General features: G+C 46.5%; 1 protein-coding gene across 1 annotated transcript; it reads right to left on the reverse strand.

Moving 5' to 3' along the window:
• Positions 1 to 524: 524 nt before the first annotated feature.
• Positions 525 to 26,623, reverse strand: LRRC74B (leucine rich repeat containing 74B). Its single transcript, XM_065417960.1, has 12 exons — positions 26,546 to 26,623; positions 25,194 to 25,353; positions 23,225 to 23,260; positions 22,257 to 22,399; positions 20,028 to 20,160; positions 15,420 to 15,626; positions 12,514 to 12,623; positions 9,528 to 9,643; positions 7,902 to 7,980; positions 6,540 to 6,635; positions 3,566 to 3,682; positions 525 to 545 (listed from the first exon to the last, which is right to left on the reverse strand). Exons 1-12 carry the CDS (start codon positions 26,621 to 26,623, stop codon positions 525 to 527), a joined length of 1,296 nt encoding a protein of 431 aa, XP_065274032.1.
• Between the last annotated feature and the right edge of the window lie 378 nt (positions 26,624 to 27,001).

Raw genomic sequence — 27,001 nt, forward strand, 5'->3', positions numbered from 1 at the left:
GGGTTGGAAGGGACCTCAGGAGGTCATCTAGTCCAACCCCCTGCTCAAAGCAGGACCAATCCCCAGACAGATTTTTACCCCAATTCCCTAAATGGCCCCCTCAAGGATTGAACTCACAACCCTGGGTTTAGCAGGCCAATGCTCAAACCACTGAGCTATTCTCCCCATGGCACAGCTGATACAACCAGATTTCCCCACAACACTGAACAAGACAAACACATTCATTCTGTACCAATAGTGAAGCTTCAACAAAATACAGAATATCAGGAACCTGTTTTACCAGGACAATGGTAGGGGCAGTCTCATACTTTGGCACATTCAACGAGGTGCCTCTTGGAGAAAATTTCATTGTTTGGGGACTGGGGAGGGGCAATTTATAGATGGTAACTGCCCCCACCATTCAATGTAAGATAGATCAAAGGAAGGAATAATCAAAGGGTCACATATTTTGGGGTGTCCAAGGCTCATCCAGTTCCAGTCACAAATAAAAGGAAGACCTTTGATTCCACTGAGCACATGTAGTGTTACGAAAATTCTTGGGAAACCTACAGAATAGAAAAAGACCATTTATTCACACTCAGCCCAAACTTTGTTAAGGTGAAGTTAAGGTTGCTATTGTACAGCTGGGCTCGCCATGACCCCAATTTTTATGGGATTATTAGAAAAATTGGACAATGAATCAATGGTTCTACACAAAGCACCATAAGGGTCCATAGAACTTTATGCCGATGTGAAGCTGTGATGGGCACAGAGAAATGGTCAGGGAGGGTAAGATACTGTTACATTCCCAGTTGCTATTGTTATCAAACTGAGGGAAGAGTTAAGGTTGTATGCCTGTACTGTTTTATGATTTCCAGGCATTTTGATACCTCCTGGTGCTACAATTTTAATACAGCCAAATGCAAGGTGCAATGGATCTAGGAACCAAAAACATAGCTCACAATTACAGGATGGGGACTGTATCCTGAAAAGCAGTGACTCAGAAAAGGACTTAAGGAATCATGGCAGAAACCAACTGAACACGAGCTCCCAGTGTGATGTGGTGGCTAAGAGTGAAGGCACTCCTTGGATGTATAAACCGGAGAATATTGAATAGGAGAAAGGAGGTGGCTTGTTCATGGCACTGGTGAGACTACTACTGGATACTGTATCCAGTTCTGGTGTCCACACTTTAAAAATGATGTTGATAAATTTGGGAGAGCTCAGAAAAGAGTTGCAAGAATGATCTGAGGTTTGGAAAACCTACCTTATAGCGAGAGACTAAATAAGCTCTATTTAGTTTATTCAAAGAAAGGTTAAGAGGTGATGATCACAGCCTACAAGGACCTACAGAGGGAGAAGATTTCTGATAGCAGAGCTCTTTTATCTCAGAGAAAAAGGAAGAATGAGATCCAAAGGCTGGGATCTGAAGCTGGGTAAATACAGACTGGAAATAATCTACTTACCTAGGTATTTATATATCCCCCACTCTGACAGCGTCTGAGCACCTCACACTCATTAATGAAGTTCATCTTCAGAAGCCCCTACCCTCCTGTGAGGGTATCCCATCCCTTTTTCAGAGATGGGGAACCGAGGCACAGTGTAGAGTAAGGACTGATTTACATGGGAAAGTTAAACTCTTGCCATAAGCAAGTGTAACCAGGTTAGTTAAGCTGGTGCAAAAAGGTTTTGTGGACACTTATTTTGGTATAAATCAGATTTATTTTGGTTCATCTTAAATCAATTAGGGACAGGTTTAACCTAAGCAAAACCTAAACCAAAACAAGTGTGTCCACACAGGGGTTTGCACCAATGTAGTTAATTTGGTTTAAAAACCAGTTTAAGTTAAATTGGTGGAACTTTCTCATGTAGACAAGGCCTAAGTGATTTCCTCAACGTCACACCAGAAATCTCTTCCTCAGCTGGAAACTGAAGCCGGGTCTCCTGAGTCCCAGTCTAGTGCCCTGCTCACTATGCTATCGGTTGGGTCTTTTGTTCTTTACAAAACAAATAAAATGTGAAGAATCTGCACAAACACAGTTGAGTCCCAAATAACCATGTTTACTGAATATACACAAACATTCCAGGTCTAGCTACCTATACTGCTTCTCTGGTTAGAAGCTGCCGGAAACCAAAACACAGAACACTGAGTACAATAGAGGGCCCACAAACTATTTAAAGGGATACTGTCCTATTCCATACATTACACCAGTCTTTTTCTCCAAATAAGGTGTGAGGGCTATTAGCTACTGGGACAACTTACCTAGGGTGTGGTGGATTCTCAAAGCCTTAAGATTGGAGGCTCTTTCTAAGGGCTGGTCTACACTACGGGGGGTGTCGATGTAAGATACGCAACTTCAGCTACGGGAATAGCGTAGCTGAAGTCGACATATCTTATTTCGACTTACCTCCCATCCTCACGGTGCGGGATCGATGGACGCGGCTCCCCCGTCGACTCCGCTTCCGCTTCTCACCCTGGTGGAGTTCCGGAGTCGACGGGAGCGCATTTGGGGATCGATATATTGTATCTAGACGAGACTCGATACATCGATCCCCGATAGATCAATCGCTACCCGCCGATCCGGCGGGTAGTCTGGACGTACTCTAGAAGATCTGCTTTTGCTCAAGCAGAAGATATGAGCTGAATGCAAGAATCACGGAGTGAAATACTAGGGCCTGGGTTATGCAGGAGGTCAGACTAGATTATCACAATGGTTCCTATTGGCTTTACAATCTATGAAAAGTAGTTGACTGTGCCTCCCTGAATTGGGGTCTGGCTCTATGGTAGTCAAGGCCCCAGCATAGATTAATGCAGTCTTCAGGCTGCCCTAGTCTATGGCAGCAGGCTGTGGCCCCAAGCAGAAGGTGTAGCTGGGCACAGAGTATTCCAGTCAAGCCCCCTCCCTGCCCTGACAAAGGCCCTGTGCAGAAGGCTGAAGGAGAAAGGTAGTGTAAGGAGCTAATTATGCTGGCTCTGTACCCACTGGGGACTGTCCTGCACCTGGAGAACGCCCTGCTGGTGAGATCCAGCACCAGGTCACAGCAGCGAATCTAGTCCAATTAATGTAAAGCTACAGCAAGGAGCAGCTTTTAACAATGACATCACTGAGTGAATGGCAAATGTTTCCATGGGAGGCATTTGTAGCACTGCTGCTAGAAATCCTTGGAGATGGTCAGTGATATTAGGAGTTTGCCACAGTGCAGGGGCGGAGACTAAGAGTATGTCTACACAGGCAGCCTGGGGAAGAGACTCCCAGCCTGGGTAGACAGACTTGGGTTTGTGGGGCTCCACCTAGTGCTCTAAAAATAGGGGCGCAGACAGCACTTTGATGTTGCGGCTCAGGCGGGAGGTAGGTAGGGCTTCAGAGCCGGAGCTCCCAGCCAAGTCGCAACGTCAAAGTGCTGTTTACGCAGCTATTTTTAGAGCACTAGCGCGAGCCCTGCAAACCCAAGTCTGTCTACCCAGGCTGGGAGTCTCTCTGCCGCAGGCTGTGTAGACATACCCAAAGTGACCTTGAAGAGGTTCCTTTTAGGCCAAGGGATTTTATGAATCACCCTCCACACTGAACCAAGATTGGATCTCAACCTTTGGTTGGTCTTTTTTGTGCAGTGTTGCATTTCCACCATGTCTGATCTGAAGATTTGGGGAAAGCATTTTCACAGCATCACACAGGTCTGCAAAGTCTTTGTTCACAGGGATCTCCTAGAGGGAGAAAGTATCACAGATCAGTGTACAGTACGATTTACCTTCTCTCAAAAGGTAAGTATTACAACAGCAAAGGTACGCAATGCATCACAATACATTCTTGCTCTCAGGCATCCATGCAACTAATGCAACCTCTGACAAAGTTCCTTCAGCTCAATAACCTGAGCCATCGACCAGTTCACCAGCAAGTGGCAATACCACAGCTCTGGAGGATATAAAATAAAACATGAAACAAACTAGCTCCAACTGTCAGGAGAAGAACTGGAAACACAAAGAAGACGAGGAAAAGGGTCAAGAGCAGCTGACAAGTCAAAAAGGGAGGACATGAGATTCCAAGCAAGCAACTCACAACTCTGTTGAGGGCCGTGTCTCTAGAATGATCAGAGCACAAAGTGGCTGAAATGCATAAAACATGGCATAAGGGTGAGGTAGAAAATGCAATATGCAGCCTGTCCGCAGAGTTCACACAAAGCCTGAGGAGGGAGTCAGGAAAGTGCTGGAACAGGAGAAGGGTTTGTAAGAACATAAGGAATAGCATTTGAAAGGGGGTACTGGGACAGGCAGGATAGTCAGGTCTCTCTTTGGCTGAAGAATACATTTCGTCTGTTCTCAGCCAGTCAGAATGCAACAGGTCACTAAATAACAGGGAGCAACTGTTGCTCTATTATTAATAATTAAGAGAGCATTATAACCTGTGTTTTTCCTTTATAAATTAAAAATACGCCATCAACAAAAACATTTGAAAAAAGGCAGTTTTACAATATCCGCGACAGCATTCACCAGGTGAAGGGGTCTATCACTTTGTGGCAAAACTTAAACATTAAATAGAAGGAGACCCTCTGTTAAAAGCAGATGGTGGTTTATGATGTAACTACACAAGTCAGACAGCTAAGTTATGGGTACCACAGTATCTGCAGCTCAGTCACAATAGGTCTAACTACAAATATCTGGTCTTTGTTCAATGTGCTATTATGCCATGTTGCATAGATGCAATGCGGTGGAACTATGCTATTTGCAGAAACAATCATTCTGAATGTTCTGACTTTGGGGCCTTCATAATCCACCCTCCTTTTTCAGTAACACATACCTTTGGGATTTCATTTCCCTGTATTTTTACAGGCAAAAATAGAGAAAAATAGAAAAGTGCCACAGTGTCTGTTTCAAATCTGTGTCTGACTTGTTAGTAAATATTAACTTTTTATTTTTATATGTTAAATTGTAATTTTTATATACTAAAAGTCTTTATTTTATGTATCTATGTATTTATTGCCCTATATATAATTGAAAATAAAAAGTTCTTTGCCCTTCAATTGAACCTAACGGGTGAAAGGAAAATGAACTCAATAACAGAGTGCATGTAATCTTTTAACCCTACTTTTTACCCGGACTTTACTAATATAGTCCAGGTATCCAGGGAAGAGACCCCTCAACCTAATGAACACTGTCTACAAAAGTATATGAGAAACAAAACCGAGTGGGTTCTGTAATGGACAAAATAATGATGCATTGAAAGATGTTTTTAACTCATTAAGAACTGTTGGTGTCGTAGCTGTTAGTAATAATGATTGGATAAGAGATTCCTTTTTACTCTTCAATCAGGTAAATTGAGGATCATAAAAGAAATTCCATCAGCAATTAGGAAAACAGAACATATAGTAAAATTAATTGTGGGAAAGTACTTTTCCCTCCCAAAAAGGAGTTTCGTCTCACACCCAATAAAAGGAAAGAGGGTTGGAAAGTTAGTTTGGGAATGAACACTGTCAGCATTCCACCAGGTATAGAGGAAGGGACCAAACTACCTTCACTTCACCACCATCCCCTGTAGATAAAGTAGGTCTTCCTTCTGTATTAATCTTTGATTAAATAATTCCATTTGAGTCTGCTATCTGACAATATCAAATCATTATTAAATTCACACATGGAACAGACTGTGCACACTCCCAGTCTAGACAGCACATTCAGATCAACACCCCGCCTTGCAGATGGTCTCAGAAGGCATCCAGCAGCTCTGGTAACCCACAGCGCCAATGGACTCTTTTAGCCTTAGGTCACTGTATGAATGCATCCCAGGTCACTTGTGACTAGAAGTTGTTACTGAATGGTCAAAACTGGCATGGACCAGCTGCCAAACATTAGGAGAGAGGTTCTGGATGGAATGGACCACAGACTGAAGTCCCATCTCACCTAGTTACAGGGGTGAGGCACATGGACAGGGTACTGTGAGGAAGCTTGCACCAACACTGCCCATGCCATATCCGTGGGCAAAGGCCTGCCTTCCTCAGAGCTGTCAGTTTGGCACTTTTCACCAGTGGGAGAATGTATTCTCAGTTTAAGTTCTTTGAGCCTCAACATCCTCCAAGATTATGAGCTGAGGGCCACTTAGTTTTAATGAAAATGGGACACAAATCTTTATAAAACTATTTGGTTCTTCACAGACCAGGTGCGACAGATTTTTCCAGAGGTTTCAGGATGTGCAGTAGCTCAAATTCCCGCCAGCTTCTGCTGTTTTAGTAGAACAAGGCCAAGTATAGTGTGTAAAGGGCAATGCCTATGCACCTTAACTGGACATCCATATCCTAGAGCTGGACACTCAAAATTGGCATGTAGGCACATGAATCAGGCATTTATGCACCTACATGCCACTGTGAATATCCAAGGGTGATGTTTGGCCATGTATTTAGGTGCCCATGGTTTCAAGTTGGGGGCCCACCCAGATATGGTCCTTTAGCTCACAGTGGCCTGCAATGATAGCGCTGCAGTAATTCACGTGGATAGCACTGTGTTATTTACAGTTCAGACCAGTCTCCTTTGGAAGGATAAAACTTGCCCCTGCCCCCCGTTGTTTAACACTTACTGAGAAGTCCAGGATTTCTACCATGGCCCCGGAATTTGCTTGTATAGATTTGAGAATCCCAAAGCAGCCTTCACTCTGCATGGGATTTCTGGCCATCTAAAGGCAGACACAGGAAACAACAATAGGAACAATACAGTTTGCATGTTCTTTTCATTAATGCGCCTTTCTTTGATATCTGGAACTCACACCTCAAACTGCAGCTGTCTTACAGAGCAAAATTGTCCCTTTCAAGTGTCTTCAGGCACATGCCATGGGCATGGAACAAAAGCAGGAACTCACAGTGATAAGAATGGATGGTGATGACTATTTGAAAATCTCATGTCTACAAGAACCAAACTTATTAAAAAAAAGTAGCTTTTTGGGATCATCAGGATGTGCCTAGGCCTCACTAAAGCAACCACATAACCTTATTATGGTCATCTTGTCCTCCCTCAGCATCCACAACTCCACTCTCTCCTGGTTCTTCTCCTCCCCATCCCATCTTTCAATGGGGGTTCCCACAAGGCTCCATCCTTGCCTTTCTTCCTTTTCTCCCTTTACACACCATCACTGGCTGACTTTACCTATGTGTATCTTAGGTTCAAGGATGTGTAACTGACCTCGACTGTGTGTTTTACACCAGCACAAGATTCTTTGCCCAGCGGAAGCTGGATGCAGCAATGTGGAAAAAGGGGTAAGCTGTCAGGGAGCGGGTTATGGAGCCGTAATTCTCTGCTTGACCCTGGAGGCCACTCTACCATAGGATAGCTGCCAGTGGTCCCCAAAGGGCAACACACCAGCTGGGAATATCTAAAATGCAGTACACCTGGTCATACCCACTCTCCACCACTCCATGACCTTCTTCACCTGAGCGTCAGGAGCTCCCTTTGTGCTGTCTGGGGAATGGAAAGGAAGAAGAACAGAGCAGAGTGTCTTCCCCACTGTGCTGAGCTGAGGGACAGGTCAGACACCCAATGGCCATTAACCACGTCTCCCCCCAGCTCCCAGATATGTGCAGCAAACGTGGCTGCCATGTAAGGAGTTGACAGCAGAGGCCAGGAAGATCACCCTCCATATTGGAAGGCAAGGTGCTAGACTGCAGGGCAGAACAGGGAGCAGCAGGCTGCAGGTTCTGGTTCATGTAGGGGGAGGGGTATCAAATACTTGAATTCAAAAGACTGTTGAATACAAGCACTCCTTGTCTACATGAGACCATCTGCACGTCGCACTTCACAGGCGCGGCCGGAGACTGATGCTAAAGCTCCCCTGCTGTTGCTGCAGAATGGCTCATGCAGAATCTGATTCAATGAGCACTCATGCCAGTGACAGTTTAAATATATACTTTATTGTGTTTTCCAATGTCTGCTTAAAAAAGCTACTCACATTAAGGCTCTTCAGAGTCCGGTTTTCTTTCAGGCCTACTGCAAAGCGCAGAGCTCCTTCCAGTGAAATGCGGTTATTGCTTAGAACAACAGAGAAAAGGTAGACTTCTTACATTTTTCATTCCGTGTTCCCCCCCCAGCCAGGGCCACACTGTCATGGAGACACTTACTACAGTATGGGCAACAGGAGGACAGCATGCTTTACAAACTCATGTAAAGGTACAGGGAACCATTTCTCCCACCACTGACATGTGGACACATCTGGAGGGGCATTAATAGCAGCAGGTTAACAGCTCTCTACACACAATTTGAAGGAGAGGAAGTGACAAAGAATCCCATCTCCAGTTGAAGTTGCAGGGAGGAGACGTATCTGTCTGGGACACCTGTGTTAATGTACCTACTCTCACGGAAAGTGCGGTGAGATCTTTAGTGACCCTGAATGCTCACGGCCTCGGTTTTAAATCTCATCTGAAGAACAAGCTCCAGCAGCACACCATTCCGCAGCTACACCACTTCCTGAAGTGCACAAGTTTTCCCTGAAGGTCTCCCATCCAAATACTGACTCGGACTGGCCCTGCTTAGTTCATGTCTATTTCGGAGCATTTGCTTTTATTGTTAGTGTGACAATTAAAACCTCAGTGTTTGTTCCCTGAAATGTTAGTTTTGTAAGTATATCCAGGTAGCCCCTAGCATAGCAGCAGCCACTGCCTGCTCTTTCGGAGCTTAGGTCCCACTGGCACCTAATGCACTGGGATGGGAGGGTCATTGCCAGCTCGCCTGTGGGATTTTACACTGCAGGGAGTACTTGGCACTACCCCCTTGCTCATTCTGGTTATGTTCATGGTCTCCATAACTGCAGCTCTCTGAAAATTACCCGGTCTCGTGGCTCTCCCACTAACTTCACCAGCCTCTGTTGTTTTCTTGACTCTCCCTTTGCTGAACCAATCAGCCTCCTCTTTGAATCGGTTCCTAGCATAACATGTCCACTGTACGCCTGATCAAATCGACAGTACGTCTCACACCTAACTATCCTTAGTATATAGGCCAGTCCCAGGCCTCCAAGTACATAGGCCAGTGCTTTGAAGAACAAAGGAACTTGTCCAGCTCTCATTGTGAGCACAAACATGAGATTTCTCTCTCATGCTGCACAAGGTGCCCTCTAAGCTCCGAAGTCCCATTTCACTTTTCTTCTCATTTCCAGAGGTGCTAGTAACCCTGGATCCTTATCACTAGATTTCGTTCCATCCATCCTCCCCAGACAGATGGAATCAATTTATTTCCTTTCCAATTTAAGATTGTAACGATGTCACCTTGACCCCAGTAATCCTCCTCACTCCTTTACATCATCGCTTTTTCTGGGGCCACCAGGCTGACTACGAGCTGGGGACCTGGCAGCCATGACTGAGGGCAGGGCAGTAAACAACAGATGCCAACAGATCTTACCCAGCTAGAAATTTCATGGCCAAACTCCCATTACATGGCATTCCTTTTGTCATCTTAGCGCCAGCAAGACCATCCCTCTTTACACATAAAACTGAGATCAATGGCTGCTCAGGGTTTCAGCACCAGGGGGTGCTCTCACTTTGAAGTGTGGGACGTATTACATCATGACCTGAGCCTGACTCACCTAATGTTGAGCTCTTCCAGCACATTGTTGACTTTAAGAACCTCCCCCAGGGCAGCTGCGCCGTTGTTACTGAAGCCATTGTAGGAAAGGTCCAGAACTCTGAGGAATACGTTTGCCTATGGAACAAGCCAGAATTACTGTAAAAAAACCTCACCGTAGCTTGGGACAGAAACAGCTATCTGCATCGCCCTGGCAGAATGACCTTCCATGACCCATGCTTCCAAAACACAGTTAAAAATAAACGCAGAGGGAAAGTGAGCGAGAGGAAGAGAATGAGCAAAGGACATTTCATACCAACAACTAGTGGTGGGTGAACCTCAGAAAAATTCCTTCTCCCTACATGACCCTCCTAAAGTGCCAGGCTTCCCTCTTCCTTCAACCCTTCTCCTCTCCCTTGGAAGATCCCACCTGTAGCTCACAGGTCTGGCAGCTTCTTGACTTAACTGCAGCTGCGGTTTGATCTGAATATCACATGCAAGTAAATTGTGAGTCTCACGGAGAACAGCACAAAGGATTAGCGCCTGCTAGAGCCCAGTAGCTGGGCCCAGAAAGACTCTCACAAGTGGGGGACTTGTGCAGCGGGGACACCTATTGGCCGAGGGAGAGCTAGTGGCTAATTAGCACGTTTCGTTGAGGGAGTTACTGGATGGTTCGCAGGACGATGGGATCCACACCATTGGCGCCATGCTCAGCGCAGTCCCCAGCACCTGGTCAAACTCCTTGTAAAAGGGGCAGGATGACAGCGAAGGAAGGAGCAGTAAAGGGTAAGAGTGCTGAGTGAACTATATAAGAAAAAGCCCCCAAAATCAGGACTGTCCCTATAAAATCGGGACATCTGGTCACCCTACTAACCCGGACAGTTCAAGTCATGAGTCACACACAAAAATATCATGCAATCAGCCCCAAAAATCACAAAGTCGGGAAGGATTTTTAAGATGCTTTTCTGGTGGTGTGGGGCAGTTCCTTCAGGAATATCAAAAGCCTGATCTTCTCTGTGCAGGGCAACTGCTTCCTGAACTAGATAATGGCAGCCCTCATCGGAAAGGAAAGGGGTGTTGATGTTGAGTGGGCAGCTTGAGTTAAATAGGTATTAACAAAAATAAAAACAGAAAACCCCCACAGGTTTTAAACAATCTGACTAGAAATCTCTTCCTCTTTCAACTGTTTAGATCTCAATCTCTTGGGATGTCATAAGCTCATTGGTCACTCCACCTCAAATTCCTCCAGCAAAACAAAATCAAAATCGGAGCTTTCCAATGTAAACATCTGCCTATATTTACAGATACACACACAAAAGCCGGGCAGAATATCTTCATCAGAATGAAACAAACAAACAACCACACACACAAAAAAGGAAGTGAACAATTGTGTCTACTCTGCAACTCATTTTTCTCTTGTTGGATCCCCTTCCTCATCAATCTTGCAAGATGCATCATATAAAATGGTAGAAAAAAAAAGTAGTACAATGTACCGTATTAGATAAATAATCTGATAATAAAAACCAGCATGATAAAGCACATGCACAACTGGACAGAAGGAAAGTTACACACACAGCCTCAACTTCGGCATTTCCTGGCCTACTAATGTACTCACCAGTTTTATGGATGGAATTTTCTAAGGTGGCTTTTTTTTTTCTTTTTTCTTTTTAAGAAACAAATTCCAATCTGAAATTTAATCTTGAACTATTAATTTAATCTGGAATGGATTTCAATCATCTGATTAAAAAAAATCATTAAGTCAGGTTCAGGCTTTATAAAACTAACTTGAAAATGTATGCTATTTATAAATTTTAATTTTAATTTGCAAGGAATTAAATTATGAATGATTTAAAAAAAAATGCAACTTCTAGTAGGAGATTTTACTTAAAATTTATAAAACTGCTATAGACAAAAATCAAAATATTGAAAATTAAGGCCCTGATCCTGGAAACCAGATCAGAATAGAACTTTATCAACATTCTACCCATTCACTGGGGCCACTTGTGGTCTTAATGTTAAGCATATGTGTAAGTGTTTTCAGTAACGGGTTAAAATTGTGTCTGAGTAGCATGAAGTCTGTCTCACTTCAAAACAAAATGATTCAATGTTAACAATGTAAAATTATTGAGACTTATTCAACACATTAATAAAGTTACTAACTTTTGAGTACACGCAGCCCTACATTTTCAAAACCAGGAGCCTAAAGTTAAATTCCTAAACTCAAATTTAAGTCCCCTTGAGTGGGATTTTCAAAAGCACCTAAATGACTTAGGAGCAGGGCCGTAGCAACAAAGAACGTGGCCCCCTCCGAACGGTGGCCCCCTCCGAACATATGTCCGGGCGGGGCCCCTTACAATGCAGAAACTGGAATGCAGTATTTATTTTGCCACTTTTAGGGGCCCCCTTCCTTGCAGGGCCCCCTCCGGTCGGAGGGTACGGAGGGCGCTCGCTACGCCTCTGCTTAGGAGCTTCAAACGGCATACTCTGAGGGAGCAGCACAGCCTTGAAATGTTTCAGCTTTCTTGGCTTGTGGAAATGCAGTATGTCAGCAGGTGGGCTGATTGCGAATATAACCCAGGCAGTTTGCTTATCAAGCTGTGTGTGAGTTTGTGCTGGTCTCACAGAAAGGATGTTATAAGGCCCTGGTTTGGTCTTTTTCAGCTTCAATAAGCATTTTAAGTGTGAAACCTCACAATGAGAGGGGAGGGGGAAACTCTGTACAATCAGAAATTCTACTAACAGTTGGAAATTATATAAAACATTCATTTCAGCAATGTAAGATTATAAAATGGGAAGAAAGTAATGAACTTCAAACTGCAAATGGAAATAAAAATCAAGATTTAATTTTTTTTAAACGTGATTTTTATCTCCCCGATTTCAAGGCCTATACACTTCCAGATTTCATAGTGTTTTATGTTCAGGTCACGATGGCAGTGTTTACCCAACCAGATGAAGTTTAACATGAGTATGACAGGGTGCAAAGACAGGAGATAACACAGACTTCCTACCTCGAAGCCTCTGGCTAAGGCAGCTGCTCCTTGGCTACGGAAGTAATTCCAGCTGATATTAAGCTCCTTTAGCCCAGTGTTTTCTGCTATGGCCATTCCAAGCAGCTCACCTTATGAAACAGATTAAGAAAATTTTTAAAGACCCAGGAAAGGATCAGGTGGTTCAACTGGGCAGGAAGCTCAGATTAGCATAGGAAACTTTTTGGGTGAGAAATTAAAACAGAAGATTTTTCTCTTTTATGCATCTTGTGGCTCAAGCACAGAGCAGGGGCTGCAGGAAGAGCCAGAAAACAGGCCCCACATAGTCAGAGACCACTGAGTGCACATAAAAGGTGGTACAAGGACAAATCTCCATAATGCAAAACAGAGCCCAACAGGGCCGTAACCAGAGCAGGGCCATTCTCGTGGGCTGGCTGAAGTCCAGGACCAGTAGTGCCTACACCACACAAAATAGTTCCACTCTGCTCCTCAACCCTGTGCTCCCTGGTGCCACTCTCAAATGAGACTACAACCATTGAGAGGTTTCCTCTGTGCAGAAGGCTCAGTGGGATTGAAACAGATAAGGAGGGGAGGAGGTTTCTGAGAGGAAGAAGAAGACATCAGGATCAACTGGGGGGATAAAGCAACAGACCAGGAGGGAAAAAGAGGAAGAGAGTGCGGAATGGCTCGCAGAGAGGATGGGAAAGGGACACAGCATCAGCCTGCAGGAAAACCAAAGAAGAAGCAGAGCTCACCACTGAGAAATCAGTAGAGACAGAGCCAGTAACAAACGGGTGACCCTGAAAGAAGGAGGAAGGGAGGGAGATGGGTAGGATTGGAAGGAAGGAATCAAAGTAAGGAGAAAAAAAATCCAAAACCTCCTCCAGTCCTAGAAAGACTCTCTTGCCCCTCAGGGCTCTAAGAGAGGGGAGGGGATTCCCACAGATTTCAGTGGGGGGCTATAGGTGGCAAAGGATTTGAAAGTCAATGGACATTCTTCCCTTGCCCATTAAATTCTATTCAAATGTCTTGCCCTTAATCTCAAGCCCTACATCACACTGCCCAGTCTACATCCCAGACCTGGTCTCCTTTTGTATTCCTTTTGCACCCTCTCCACAAATACCACCAGCTTTAATACCCCTCACTTTCCCTCCACAACTTCTCCTTGCCTTCTTCCAGGCTGCCCCTTTGCCTGAACATCCTTCCAAAACCGAGTCTCCAAGCCCTCTCATCTCCACAGTCAAATCCCATCTAACACCCACTTCTGCACCATCCCTCCCAAAAACACACATTGAAAAAACAGAGTTACTGCACAGGGTGAGTAACCGTCTCGTCTTCGAGTAGCATCCCTATAGGTGCTCCACTCTAGATGATTATTGAGCAGTTCTGTCTACGGAAGGAGGGGGCTTTGGAGTCGAGTCTAAGATTGAAGCTAGAACAGTGGAGCCAAATATGGCATCAGAAGCGGAGGCATGAGTGACTGCATAGTGTTCAGCAAATGTATGAATGGATGTCCAAGTCGCGGCTCTACATATTTCTGCAATGGGAATGATCTTAAGAAAGGCTACTGAAGTAGAGAAGGATCTCGTGGAGTGAGTTAATATTCTAGAGAGAGGTCAAAGGTCATGAGACAGATAGAAGTAGGTAATGCAGCCACATATCCATGCTTAAGATGGCATCATGGTTCATCTCTCCTTCCTGCTTTGCCAACACTTTCCCCTCTCAGAAATGAACTCTCTCTGGTTCCCTCTTCCTCTTTCACTCCCACTCACGTCTTCCATTTTCCCTGTCTTGATCTATCCCACCTTTCATCCTGCGTCTCTCTTCAGCGCAACCATCTCTTTTACAGCCCCCCCTTTTGCCTTCCACAACTTGACTGATCGGGGGGGGGGCCCTGTGGTGAGCGGTAATAAGAGGTTCAAGCCAGGCAGTTTTGACCACCATGGAGGGTCAGGGAAGACAGGATAGTCACTCCCATCCCTTGACATCCCCTCCTCCCCTTTCCAGAACTAAAAATGAACACACATTAAAGGGCAGGAAAGATGAATCAGTATTTGCCCAATGCCTGCAGTCCCAGACAGATCACCTCATTTCATTCCTTATTTCATCAGAAGCAGCGGCCTTTTTATTCTATTTGCTTTTCTTTTCTCTGCTCTTCGTCCTTATTTCTTCCTCTTCTTCTATCTCTAAACAGACTCTGTCCTCCTTCCCCTGGGTTTTCTGTTCTTCCCAATTTTCTCTGCTCTTCTCTTCTCCCAGTTCTTCACTCTGTTCTCAGCAAAAGGCCTCCTGGGAGAAGTTATTTGAAAGGAGGGATTTGAATGATGGGAGGAAGGCCATTCAGCACATGAGGAGAGGGAGGGAATCCCAGCATAAAGAGAAAACTTAGAGTTGGACAGAGAAAAGATGGTTAGGTCTGGAGAGAGCATGAGACAATGACAGCAGAGATGGAGGCAGGTGGAGCTTTTTCAGGCCTTTGAAGGTGAATAGCAAGAAACATGAACTTAGTGCAGAAACTGAGATGATGCCAAGTGAAGGAATTCAAAGAAGGGAGTGACATGCTCTGAGTGGCAAGAGGAGGAGATATTTTTGGCTGATCCATTCTCTGTGGGGGACATAATGAAACATGGAAGATCTCAAAAGGTGGCAGACAAGAGATGACCAGGGTGTAGAAAGACAAGATTAATGGTGGATAGAGAGAAAAGGATGGATTTTTAGAGGAAGAGGTGAATGTTTAATGAGCAAGGATTCCAGAGGTTATGAGCCTGGGTGGTAAGGAGGACGGTGGAGCTTTAGGTGGTTACAAAAGTGGGAGGAAGCCAGGAAGTTTTGGGAGAAGAGAGAAATTTGGTTTTCACCACTTGGAGTGTGAATTTGCAGCAGGATAACACTATACAACGCGTGGGTCTACAAAGACACTGCTTTACCTGATGTGTCAGCAAGCATGTTGTGACTCAGAGCCAGAGATTCCAGTTTATTGTTAGCCGGGAGGGCATCGGCTAGGTACTTAGCTGCATGGTCATTAAACTCATTTCCTGAAAGTTTAAGGGTAACAACTGTCGTATTCTCCAGAAGCATAGCAGAAAGGGCCTCGGCTCCTTTAACTCCAAGCCTGTTGTCAGATAAATCAACATCTGGGGGAGGGGGGAAAAAACCAAGAACAAAATCACCATTTAGCTAAAGGGGAGATGTCAGAAAAACCTCCAGCTGTCCGCTGCAATGGAAAACTCTTACAGCAGTATTGCCAATCCTCAACGTTCCAAAATTATGAAATTTTTAATTTTTTAAGAAAAGCTGAAATAGTGGCTTTTGCTCTGACTTCTGAGTTTTTAACTCCCCCTGCCCACCTCTTTGTGTGTGTGTGTGTGTGTGTGTGTGTGTGTGTGTGTGTTTGTGAATTACCCTGTTGTCAACTCTCCCAAATGTAGAGTGAATAAGGCAATTTTGACCCAGCTGATGGAGCTCTGACTATACCCCATGGAGATCAGGGCCCCATTGTGCCTGGTGGTCCACAAACACATAGGGAAAGACAGTTCCTGCCCCCCAAGCTATTACAGTCTAGTGCAAAGCTCGTTGGTGAATTTGTGCTATGGCAGCTAGAGCCGGGACCCACCACGCTCATCTCATCTAGGGGCTTTCAACCAGCCATTAGATGGGAAGAACCTTCTAACCTCTGCTGAGCTGGGCAGGATTCACACTGCTGCCCTGCAGAGGAAAGACTGTGTAGATCAGTGTTTCTCAAACTGGGGTCGCCGCTTGTGTAGGGAAAGCCCCTGGCAGGCCGGGCCAGTTTGTTTACCTGCCCCGTCCACAGGTCCGGCCGATCACGGCTCCCACTGGCCGCGGTTCGCTGCTCCAGGGCAATGGGGGCTGCGGGAAGCGGCGCGGGCTGAGGGACGTACTGGCCGCCGCTTCCAGCAGCTCCCATTGGCCTGCAGTGGCAAACCGCGGCCACTGGGAGCTGCGATCGGCCGGACCTGTGGACAGGGCAGGTAAACAAACTGGCCCGGCCTGCCAGGGGCTTTCCCTACACAAGCGGTGGCCCCAGTTTGAGAAACACTGGTGTAGATCATTACCAACACCCACAGCATCCAGACCCCATTAGCACTAATGGGACACCTTGGGGAATGAGACTCTTTCTGGAAAGACAGGTTTATTAAACCAAGTTCTGACCATTTTGTGGCTCACCTCCTCTCTGCACACACATGCAAAATCTTCCGCATGGGCACTGTCCCACACAGCGTGCCACAGCCTGCTCTTAAAGGGACAGCTCTCATCAACTAAAAAACCAACACACTACAAATGCAACAGTAAAATAAATATTATTAACACTACATCCACATTCACTTCACTGGATAATTTCCATCCAAGAATATCAAAAGACTTTTCCAAGGAGCTCTCTGAATCATAAATGTTGATTTTTAACAAACCTTGGCACCAGGGCTTAAATTCTCAGAGATTATTTCCTGGAGCCCCTCTCTCCCCCCACACCCAATTTGGGGCTTCAGCTGCAGGGCGGGCGGTGGCGCTGGGGCTCCTCTGGGTTTGAAAATATTTCTTTGTTTTAATTTGAGCCCTGGCACATTGGGGAAGCTCTGAAAGACTGGGAAAAAGCCAGTGTAGTGCCACTGCTTAAAAAGGGTAAACAAGATGAGCTGGTTAATCACAGGCTACTTGGAATTGTAAATAATGATGGGGACAGATCAGTTCTACAGAGTGATCTGGATTGTTCAGGAAGGCAGTCTCGTTTGAATGCATGAATATCGCCAAATGCAAAGCCATACATCTAGGAACAAAGAACAGAGGTTATGCTTGCAAGATGGGGGACTGTAGCTTGGAAAGCAAGAACACTGGAAAGGACTTAGATGGTAGATAACCAATTGAACATGAGCTCCCAGCGCAATGCAGTAGCTAAGAGGGTGAATGCAATCTTTGGGGGTACATGCAGGGGAATATCAAAAAGGAACAAGGAGGTGTTATTACCTCTGTATACAACATTAGTGAAAACATTACTGGACTACTGCATCTAATTCTGGAGTCCACATTTTCAAAAGGATTTTGAAAAATTGGAAAGAGTTCAGAAAAGAGCTACAAGAAGTTATGCAAAGTAATGCACATTGGAAAACATAATCCTAACTATACATATACAATGATGGGGTCTAAATTAGCTGTTACCACTCAAGAAAGATCTTGGAGTCACTGTGGATAGTTCTCTGAAATCATCCACTGAATGTGCAGCGGCAGTCAAAAAAGCTCACAGAATGTTGGGAATCATCAAGAAAGGGATAGATAATAAGACAGAAAATATCATATTGCCTCTATATAAATCCACGGTATGCCCACATCTCGAATACTGGGTGCTGATGTGGTCGCCCCATCTCAAGAAAGATGTATTGGAATTGGAAAAGGTTCAGAAAAGGGCAACAAAAATGCTTAGGGGTATAGAACGGCTTCCGTATGAGGAGAGATTAATAAGACTGGGACTTTTCAGCTTGGAAAAGAGGCGACTAAGGGGGGATATGATAGAGGTCTATAAAATCATGAGGGGACTGGAAAACCTGCCTTATAGGGAGAGATTTTAAAAGCGCAATCTATTTAGTTTATGCAAGAAAGAGGTGACTTGATCATGGTCTACAAATACCTACCTAGGGAAGAGATTTCTGAGAGCAGATGGATCTCATTCGGCCTTTTTCTGCTAGATTAAAGACCATTAGCTGGAAGATGAAGCTAGACAAATAAGGACTACAGATAAGGTGCAAACTGTTAAAAGTGAGAGTAATTTATCATTGGAACAACTTACTAGGGATGTGTGAATTCTCCATCAGGTTAATTCTTTAAATCAAGACTAGATAACTTCCTAAATGATGCTATAGCTGAAACAGAAGTTATGGGCTTGATGCAGAAGTTACTGGATGAGTTTCTATGGTCTGTAGTGCCGGAGGTGAGACTAGACAATCTTAAAACTGCCCTTTCTGCCCCTAAAATCTAAGCATCTCCTATTTAAAATGTTAGTTTTTAAGAAGCACTGTTACTGTACCTCAAGAAGAGCTCTGCATAAGCTAGAAAGCTTGTCTCTCTCACCAACAGAAATTGGTGCAATAAAAGATATTACCTCCCCCACCTTGTCACTTGTACGCTTAAGAGATTTATTTAATCAAGTTACTTTTATAGCAAATAATCCAGTTATGTAACAATACATACACTGAAATCAGGTTTTAGAGGACACCAAGATCTATTGTATTTCAAGGTAAATATTAATCAAGGGTTCAAGTTCTTGAGTCAGTAAATTCTGATGACTGTCTCAACAGATATCAATATTTATATATTAAAATGCAGTTCTGCAAAGGGACTGTAAAAATGGCCTGGAGGATTTCGTGTGTGTGTGTCTCAATAGTTCCCAGAGCAAATGTACTTAGTTTACAAGTAAAACTATGGCAGCTTGTGCCCCAAGTAAGCTGCAGACACCAGTGTCCAGCCCATGCTCCTTGCCTGCCTCCACTGCTTCCTACCTTCCCAACTACTGGGTTGTCAAAGTGATAAACTGGGGGTGGGGGTCAATGGGGTGCATAGAAAAGGGGAGACACTCTTCCCTCACCTGCTCTGCCATTCACACCTCAGAATCCATCTGTCGGGGCTAGTGCTACTCCAGCTTCCTGGAACCTCACCCATCCGAGATCTCAGATATCCGAGGTAGGAGACCTAGGTTCAAGTCCCTGTTCCAGATCAGGCAGCCTTGGGATTTGAACCGAGCTCTTCCACTTCGGAGGTGAGTGCTCAGGCTACTGGGTATACAGGGAACACCATCACCACCTCCTTAAGCCACTTTTTACTGGCCAGCTTCGGCAGCTGCCCACTCAGTTTGCTAGCTTCTGTGGCTCCATTTTTTGGCACCTAACTCTCCCCATGCATTGTCTGGAGAGACGGTGCACCTAACTCAGGAATGTGGATTCCAATGGGTGGCAGGGCACCTAAAATTAGGTGTTGCAAAGCTGAGCAAAGTCCACTTTGTCACTCTAGCCCAGTCCTTACAGCACAGAGATCGGCTGGAGCACCTTGGATGGGGCTTAGCGCCGCTTGCCCCTAATTAGAAGACGGTTGTTCTAACTGCCAGTCTAGCAAACTCCACCTGGAATCTGAAAGTTAAGATGGGTTTTTTCTGCCTTCCGCATCAACAATATTCTGCAACTGTTCTCCCAAATTCCAGTTCCATTACTGATTCATGAGCCAGAAGAGAATTCAGCTCCCTCTCCCAGAACGCTATTGGCTTTGCAGAGATAACAGGAGTAAAGACATGAATTCATGAAAGTAAAAGCTATGAATACACACAGGGAGAGCTGAATAAGAAGGCACTATTTTAAGTAGTCACTTTTCAAAGTAGGGCCCAATTCTGTAGCCCTCTCTCATGTGAGCAGTGACACTGAAGTCAGTGGGATCAGCCAAATATGCAAACAAGAACTTCCTCCTCTCATAAAACCTTATTGCCACACTCTGATACATGCCTTACAACAGAATTACCTTTGAATTAAGACACAAACCTGAAATGTAACAGTTTTCCTTTAACATCTCTGCAACTGCAGCTGCCCCGTCTCCATTCAGCCAATTATCACTCAGGTTTAACTTTACGATGGAGGTGTTGGTCATCAAGGAAAGAGATAAAGCTTTGGCACCCTGGAACATATGACAGCATAATGGGTCACTCACAGGTCTATTCGGTACAATGAGCACTTTTAGTGGTTTGCTTATTTCAGTTTTCCTTAACCTATCAAGAATATATAGATTGACAAAAGCTTTCCAGGCCCTGGCTGCATTGCTGAAGAACACAACTGAACGAAAGGGACCTCTACGTGTAGTAGAGGGCTCCAGCTGCGTTCAATAGAGCACCAACAACAAGTCCCATCCTGCTACCAGTGAAGTCAATGGCAAAATTCTCAACAACTTCAATGGATGCAGGATCTAACCCACTGTCTCTTAAGGAAAGTAGTAAAAGCCCCCTTGTGTGAGTGATTTTAAACTAGACTGGAAAAAGCAATGCAGAATATAGTTAGAGTTCAAAGGATGCAATCTGAGTTGGTAAGTGTCATTAATTATTTCTCCATCCACCTAGAAATAATAAAAAAAAGTTTACCACCAATATTCATAATGTAGAGAGAGGGAAAGTTAAACATGTCAGATTTGTTCAACTCGAGGACACCTGATGCCTTCACTCATTGTCAGTTCTATCAAGCAATCAGTAACTAATACTAGGATAAGTACCACTTAGGAGTTTATTTCTATTATTCCTCCTAGGATCTAGAGCAGGGGTGGCCAACCTGAGCCTGAGGAGGAGCCAGAATTTACCAATGTACATTGCCGAAGAGACACAGTAATATGTCAGCAGCCCCCCCCCCCCGCATCAGCTCCCCCCCTCCAGCCCCCAGTGCCTCCCCCTTCCCCCCCATGCCTCCCACCTGCCATGATCAGCTGTTTTGCATGCGCAGGAGGCTCTGCGGGGTAGGGGGAAGGAGGGAGGGCACAGCACGTTCGGGGGAAGGGGCGGGGGCTTTGGGTGAAGGGGTGGAGTGGGGGCAGGGCCTGGGGCAGAGCAGGGGGTTGAGCAGTGAGCACCCCCGGCACATTGGAAAGTTGGCGCCTGTAGCTCCAGCCCCGGAGTCAGTGCCTATACAAGGAGCCGCATATTAACTTCTGAAGAGCTGCATGTGGCTCCGGAGCCACAGGTTGGCCACCCCTGATCTAGAGCCATTACGTTTGGAATAAATGTCTTAACTTGATTAAAATATTTTAAATTTGGAAGTAAATGGACTGACATTATCCATGAAATTAAATAAAAAAAATCTACACTCTCGAACCCTAAATACAGTGTAAGGAATAAGAGGATGAAGGGATCTAATAGGTCTACTCCAGTTCTAATTTCCCTAATTCTACCATGTTTATTACCATCACAGGGGAGTATTAAGGCTTGTTGCATTTTACGGCATGAGTCATGCATATGAGCCAAAAGTTCCTGCAAAGTAAGTTGTGTAAAACCAGAAGCAACTACAAGCCCATCGTGGATAGGACTGTGACACTAACCTACATATAGAACTTCTTTAAAAAGTTTTCGAATGTTGTTTAAACTTATGAATTTTAAGCATATAACATATAGCCACACACGCATATTATCTAAACAAAAAAACTTTGTACATCCAGGGAGGATAAAAATCTTATCACAAAGCCCTGGACATTCTTGAGGGGTGAGGTGTGGAGAAATCTAATCCACCATCCCACCGAAAGGACAGCAGGTGCTGTGAAGATGACAAAGATGACAAATTCCCCTTAAAATGTGCTAAATTTCACGTGGCATCTCATTTTGCTTAAATACGTTTATATTGTTTCACTGCACTCCCTCTCCCGCTTAGCTGAAAGCCCACTTCCCCTACTCTCCATTCTTTATAAAGCAACAATTGCTGAAATTCTTAAATGTATTATTCCTCCATAGGTTTAAATTAAGTCCCCTTGTTCTGGCCTGTCCAATAACTTTCAATAGACCATCAAGTTTTATTTTGTTCATACCCAAACATGATATATTTAATGCTGATCTACACATAATATACACCACAAAACCAAGAAAGTGAAAAGCTAATATTAGTTTAATTAGTACATTATTCCCCCACCCAGAGACACACCCCTAGCCACTGGCACAACCACCATATAAATTCAGAGCACACATCGCAGCCTTAATTGTGCCAAAGCGAAAAGTGATGTATTCTATTTTGTGTAACTGTTACCTGTGGGCCAAGTCCATGGTGCTTCATAATCAGTTCAGTGTCCTTCATGTGACGCAGGAAATAGGATATGGGTACCACTCCATATAGTTGGCAGGCTGCTATATATCTGGTCTTTCCAGTTGGGTCAAAAGGTTTCTTGGTTTCTACATTAGAAACAGCACAACGGACACAGAGAAAACAAGCTGTACAAACAAAAAACAGCACTTCCAAATTAACAATTTTACCAAAAAATGGAAATTAAAGAATTTATATTTCTTTGCAGCACCCAGGGCCGGCTCCAGGGTTTTTGCCGCGCCAAGCGGCGAAAAAACAAAAAGCCGCAATTGCGATGGACGGCACTTCGGCGGCAGATCCACCACGCCGCTTTCTTCTTCGGCAGCAGGTCCTTCCCTCCGAGGGACCTGCCACCGAATTGCTGCCAAAGTGCCCGACGTGCCGCCCCTTCAACTTGGCCGCCCCAAGCACCTGCTTGCTGCACCCTGGCAGCGCCTTCCCCGAGCCTCCACGCACTCAAAGTTGACAGAGCAGAGTGAGGCAAGACTCAGGAAAGCAGAGTTGTCCACATGTACTTGATCCTGCTCGTTGTTATTGTAGGCATCCTGATACAGTTTTTAATTACATGATCACACACAATTACTTACACAATGCCTGCTCATTAGAGGCTTGATCCAAAAAAAAAAAAAAATGACTGACGTCAATGGGAGTCTTGCCATTGATTTCAAATTGGTTTTGGATCAAGCCCTCAGTCCACAAGTTGCATAGCTCTCCGCGTGATACGGATAAAAGCAATGTAATAGAAATTATATAAATAAAGTTGTAAAAATTTAAGCAATATTTAAGGTAAATGTTTAATTTAAATGTTAAATTAGATTAAACGCAAGTGTTCTGTGTGCAGACCTCCTCTTCACTTTTATTTCAGTAAGTTATATAAAACTAAAGATTGAAGCCCTCTCTCATTCTGGACTCACCATATAACTCACACAATGAATGAGGTGGCCTTAGATCTGCAAAAATAATAATAATGTATAATGGGTAATTAAGAACTTTAACATAATGAACAAGGGAGCATATGTACTTTACCATCTCCCAACTTTTTAGTCAGGGAATGAGATCACAAACTGTTTGCATAGAGTTTCCTAGGGGCAGGGCGGTCCCTAGCCATTTGAGTGCCCTATGCAGCCCCCCCGGGGGGGGCTGTGTGGGGCCCCAGCCCCCCCAGGGTCTAGGAGGCAGGAGCTGTGGGGGAGCACTTTTGGGGGCCCCCGCAGTCCCAGGGGATTAGCGGGGGGCCAGGAGCAGCCCGCTCCACTTCCCTTGCCCCGGCCCCAGCCGTGTCGCTCGGGGGAGGGGGAAGGGATCCCCCCCCCGCCCTCACCAGCAGAAGTGGAGCAGCACGGCCCCAGCCTGCTCCACTCCGCCAGCTTCCAGCCGCCGGTGAGGGCGGGGGGGACCTTTCCCCAACCCTCCCCCAGCAACACGGCTGGGGCCGGGGCAAGGGAAGCGGAGCAGGCTGGGGCCGCATCGCTCCGCTTCCGCCACAAGTGAGTGCGGGGGCATCCTTTCCCCAACCTCCCTGCACTCACCGGCTGCGGGAAGCAGAGCGCCATGGCTGGGAGCTGGCAGAGTAGAGCGGGCTAGGGCCACGTTGCTCCGCTTCCCGCCGCTGCCAGTGAGTGTGGGATCGCTGGGGGAAGAGGTGGAATGGGGGCCGGCCAGGGGCAGAGCAGGGGGAAGGGTAAGAGGCAGGGCAGAGGGAGTTGTCCAGGGCCCCATACCCCCTAGGGACAGCCCTGCCCCTTGCAATGGGCACGGTCCGCGGAGGGAGGGATAGGGCAGGTCGCCGGGGCTGGTGCTGCCACGTATGCAGCACACAGCTGCCTAGGGCACCATGAAATTTGGGGCAATTTGGTGCCCCAAATTTCATGGTGCCCTATGCAACTGCATATGCTGCGTATGCCTAAGGACGGCCCTGCCTAGGGGTGTTGTTTACAGGGCTGGCTCCAGGCACCAGCCGACCAAGCACATGCTTGGGGCGGCACCTTGGGGCAGGGCAACGCTCGATTTTTTATTTTTTATTTATTTTTTATTCGGCGACGCGGCGCTCGGAGGGGGGGTGGGGGCTTCGGGTGGCGTGGTGCTCGAGGGGGGGTGGGGCTTCGGGCGGCGCTCGGAGGGAGGGCAGGGGCTTCGGGCGGCGCGGTGCTCGGAAAGGGCGGGGACTTGAGGGGGCGGGGGCTGGCATGGTGCGGCGCTCAGAGGGGGGGGCGGGGGCTTCGGGCGGCGCAGCGCTTGGAGTGGGCGGGGCTTCAGGCAGCGCGGCGCTTGGAGGGGGCGGGGCTTCGGGTTGCATGGTGCTGAGGGGGGCGGGGGGGGGGTACTGCGCTCTTCTTTTTTGCCTGGGGCGGCAAAAAAGCTAGAGCTGGCCCTGGTTGTTTATTTTTGGTTTTGCTTTGTTTTGTGAAGAGAAAGGAAAAGGAATTAAGGCTACATCTACACTACAGGGGGGGGTCGATTTAAGATATGCAAATTCAGCTACGCGAATAGCGTAGCTGAATTCGACGTATCAGATCCGACTTACCCTGTTGTGAGGACGGCGGCAAAATCGACTGCCGCGGCTCCCAGTCGACGGCGCTTACTCCCACCTCTGCTGGTGGAGTAAGCGCGTCGATTCGGGGATCGATTGTCGCGTCCTGACGAGACGCGATAAGTCGATCCCCAAGAGATCGATTTCTACCCGCTTATTCAGGCGGGTAGTGTAGACCTAGCCTAAGAGTACATTCACTCTTCACCTAGAGAAGATCAGGGAAAATTGTATGTTCACAGCCCGTTTTGATACTGTTCTACGGATACAGGACAAATTGTGCCAGATCCAACCTGTGTCGTGCTGGAAGAGATTCCTACCACTGTGCAAATCAGGGCAGTTGGGATGTTTTGTACCTTCTATTTCAAGGTCAGTATCCCACTCTTCCTCCCTCTCGCTATCTTCATCAGCCTTCTCCTCACTCTCATTCCCCTCCGAATCATCCGGTGTGTTTGTTCTGTTACTAGCATCTCTTTCCTGCTGCACAGAGTGCTCACAAACAGACGTGGGGACAGTCTTAAAAAACATAAGAAAGTTACACAGAAATTCTTTTCAGTGAATGTAAAGATCTTACTCTTGGTAAGTAACTGCTCAGGAGTGTGAGAGGGAAAGAAACAGAGCTACTTTGTAACTTCTGTTATTATTGAGCCAACTTAACATTACAGTAAGAAATCCAATGAGTGATTCACAGGCACCCATCCCATAAGCTATTTCTGTACTGGTGGAAGGAGCTGGACTAGTAGTCTGAAACTCAAGATACCTAACAACAGCCCTGAGCTGGAGGGACCACTTCTAGTGATGAGGGGTTGTGTCATGCTCAGTCAGTGCTTGCACTTTCAGTTGAAACTGCCAAAGAGTATGACAACAACAGCACCTGTCCTCTAGAACTGGACAGTCTCCACCACACAATGCATTTCAGACACCTCCCGTGTGTTTTGGGCATCTCGTACTACATCTGAACTGATGATTTAGATGGGAAAGACAACTGGAATCACAATGTTTGGGTCTAAATCCTTTGCACTTGCAGCATCTCTCATCCAATGATCTCTAAGCACTTCAGAAACATTAGTTTGGCTAATCTCACACTCCAGTGAGATTAACTCCTATGACTCTTCATCAATTTGGCTACCACCTCTCAGAAAAATCGATTAACTACATCAACAGAAAAATCCTTTCCAGCAATGTAGGACGCATCAATGCTGCTGAAGCACTTGTAGTGTGTACATAACAAAATGCAAGGCTGTCTTCACAACTAGAACAGCTGGAGATTTACTTTGAAAAAAAGACAGCTCAGATTTTGGAGAGTAGCTGAGACCTACCCATGCCAGCTAGCCCTTTAGACTCCCACTGCACACTGGGAACTTTGCCCTAGGGTCTGGAATACAGCTCAAGGGGAAATCTCTGAAAACACCATCAGGCTTCAGAGCAGGGCAGGGGGGGGAAGGGAAGGGACCCCGTCAGGACAGGCAGGTCACTGCTGGGCAAACCAGCAGCCTCGTCACCTTCTGATTTCAGTGGTGAAACGCCCCCCAGCCTTTCTCCTGCCACCCCCTGGTGTCCCGGGCAGGGCCAGGGGCCCAGGCTGCCTGCAGACTCAGGCACACGCGCCAGGCTCCCTCACAAGCAGCGGGGCTGGGGCACAGCGCAGAGCACAAGGACGGGGACGCTGCGCCCCACTCGGCCCCTCCCGCCCCGCCCCCGGCCTCACCGCGCTGCAGCGGCTGGGCGGCCGGACCCCAACAGCCCCCGCGGGCGCCGGGCCCAGCTCGCTCCGCAGCGACAGCATCAGGCAGCGCAAAGCCGGTGCCGCCGCACCCGCCAAGCAGGCAAGTCACGAGCCACGCCTATGGCCACGACGACCAATGTGAAGGGTGAACGCGGCGCACGTGCTCTAATGGAACCAATCAGCGATCAGGGGCCGTCTAAAGGGGCAGGGCGGCCGCTCCCGGCTTGTTGTGCTGCTGCCATGGCAATGCTCGGCGCGGCCCCGGGAGGGGCTGGGCCTGGTGTCTGGTGCCACCTCCGCCGCGCCTCCCTGTGCCCCGCCCCCAGCCCCGCTGTGCCCCCAGAATCCCGGCCCCGCCCCCAGCCCCGCTGTGCCCCAGTATCGTGCCCCGCCCCTCACCCCTGCTGTGCCCCCAGTGCCCTGACCCCAGCCCTGCTG

Source organism: Emys orbicularis, chromosome 16, assembly GCF_028017835.1.
Source record: "Emys orbicularis isolate rEmyOrb1 chromosome 16, rEmyOrb1.hap1, whole genome shotgun sequence".
Classification (NCBI taxonomy): Eukaryota; Metazoa; Chordata; order Testudines; family Emydidae; genus Emys; species Emys orbicularis.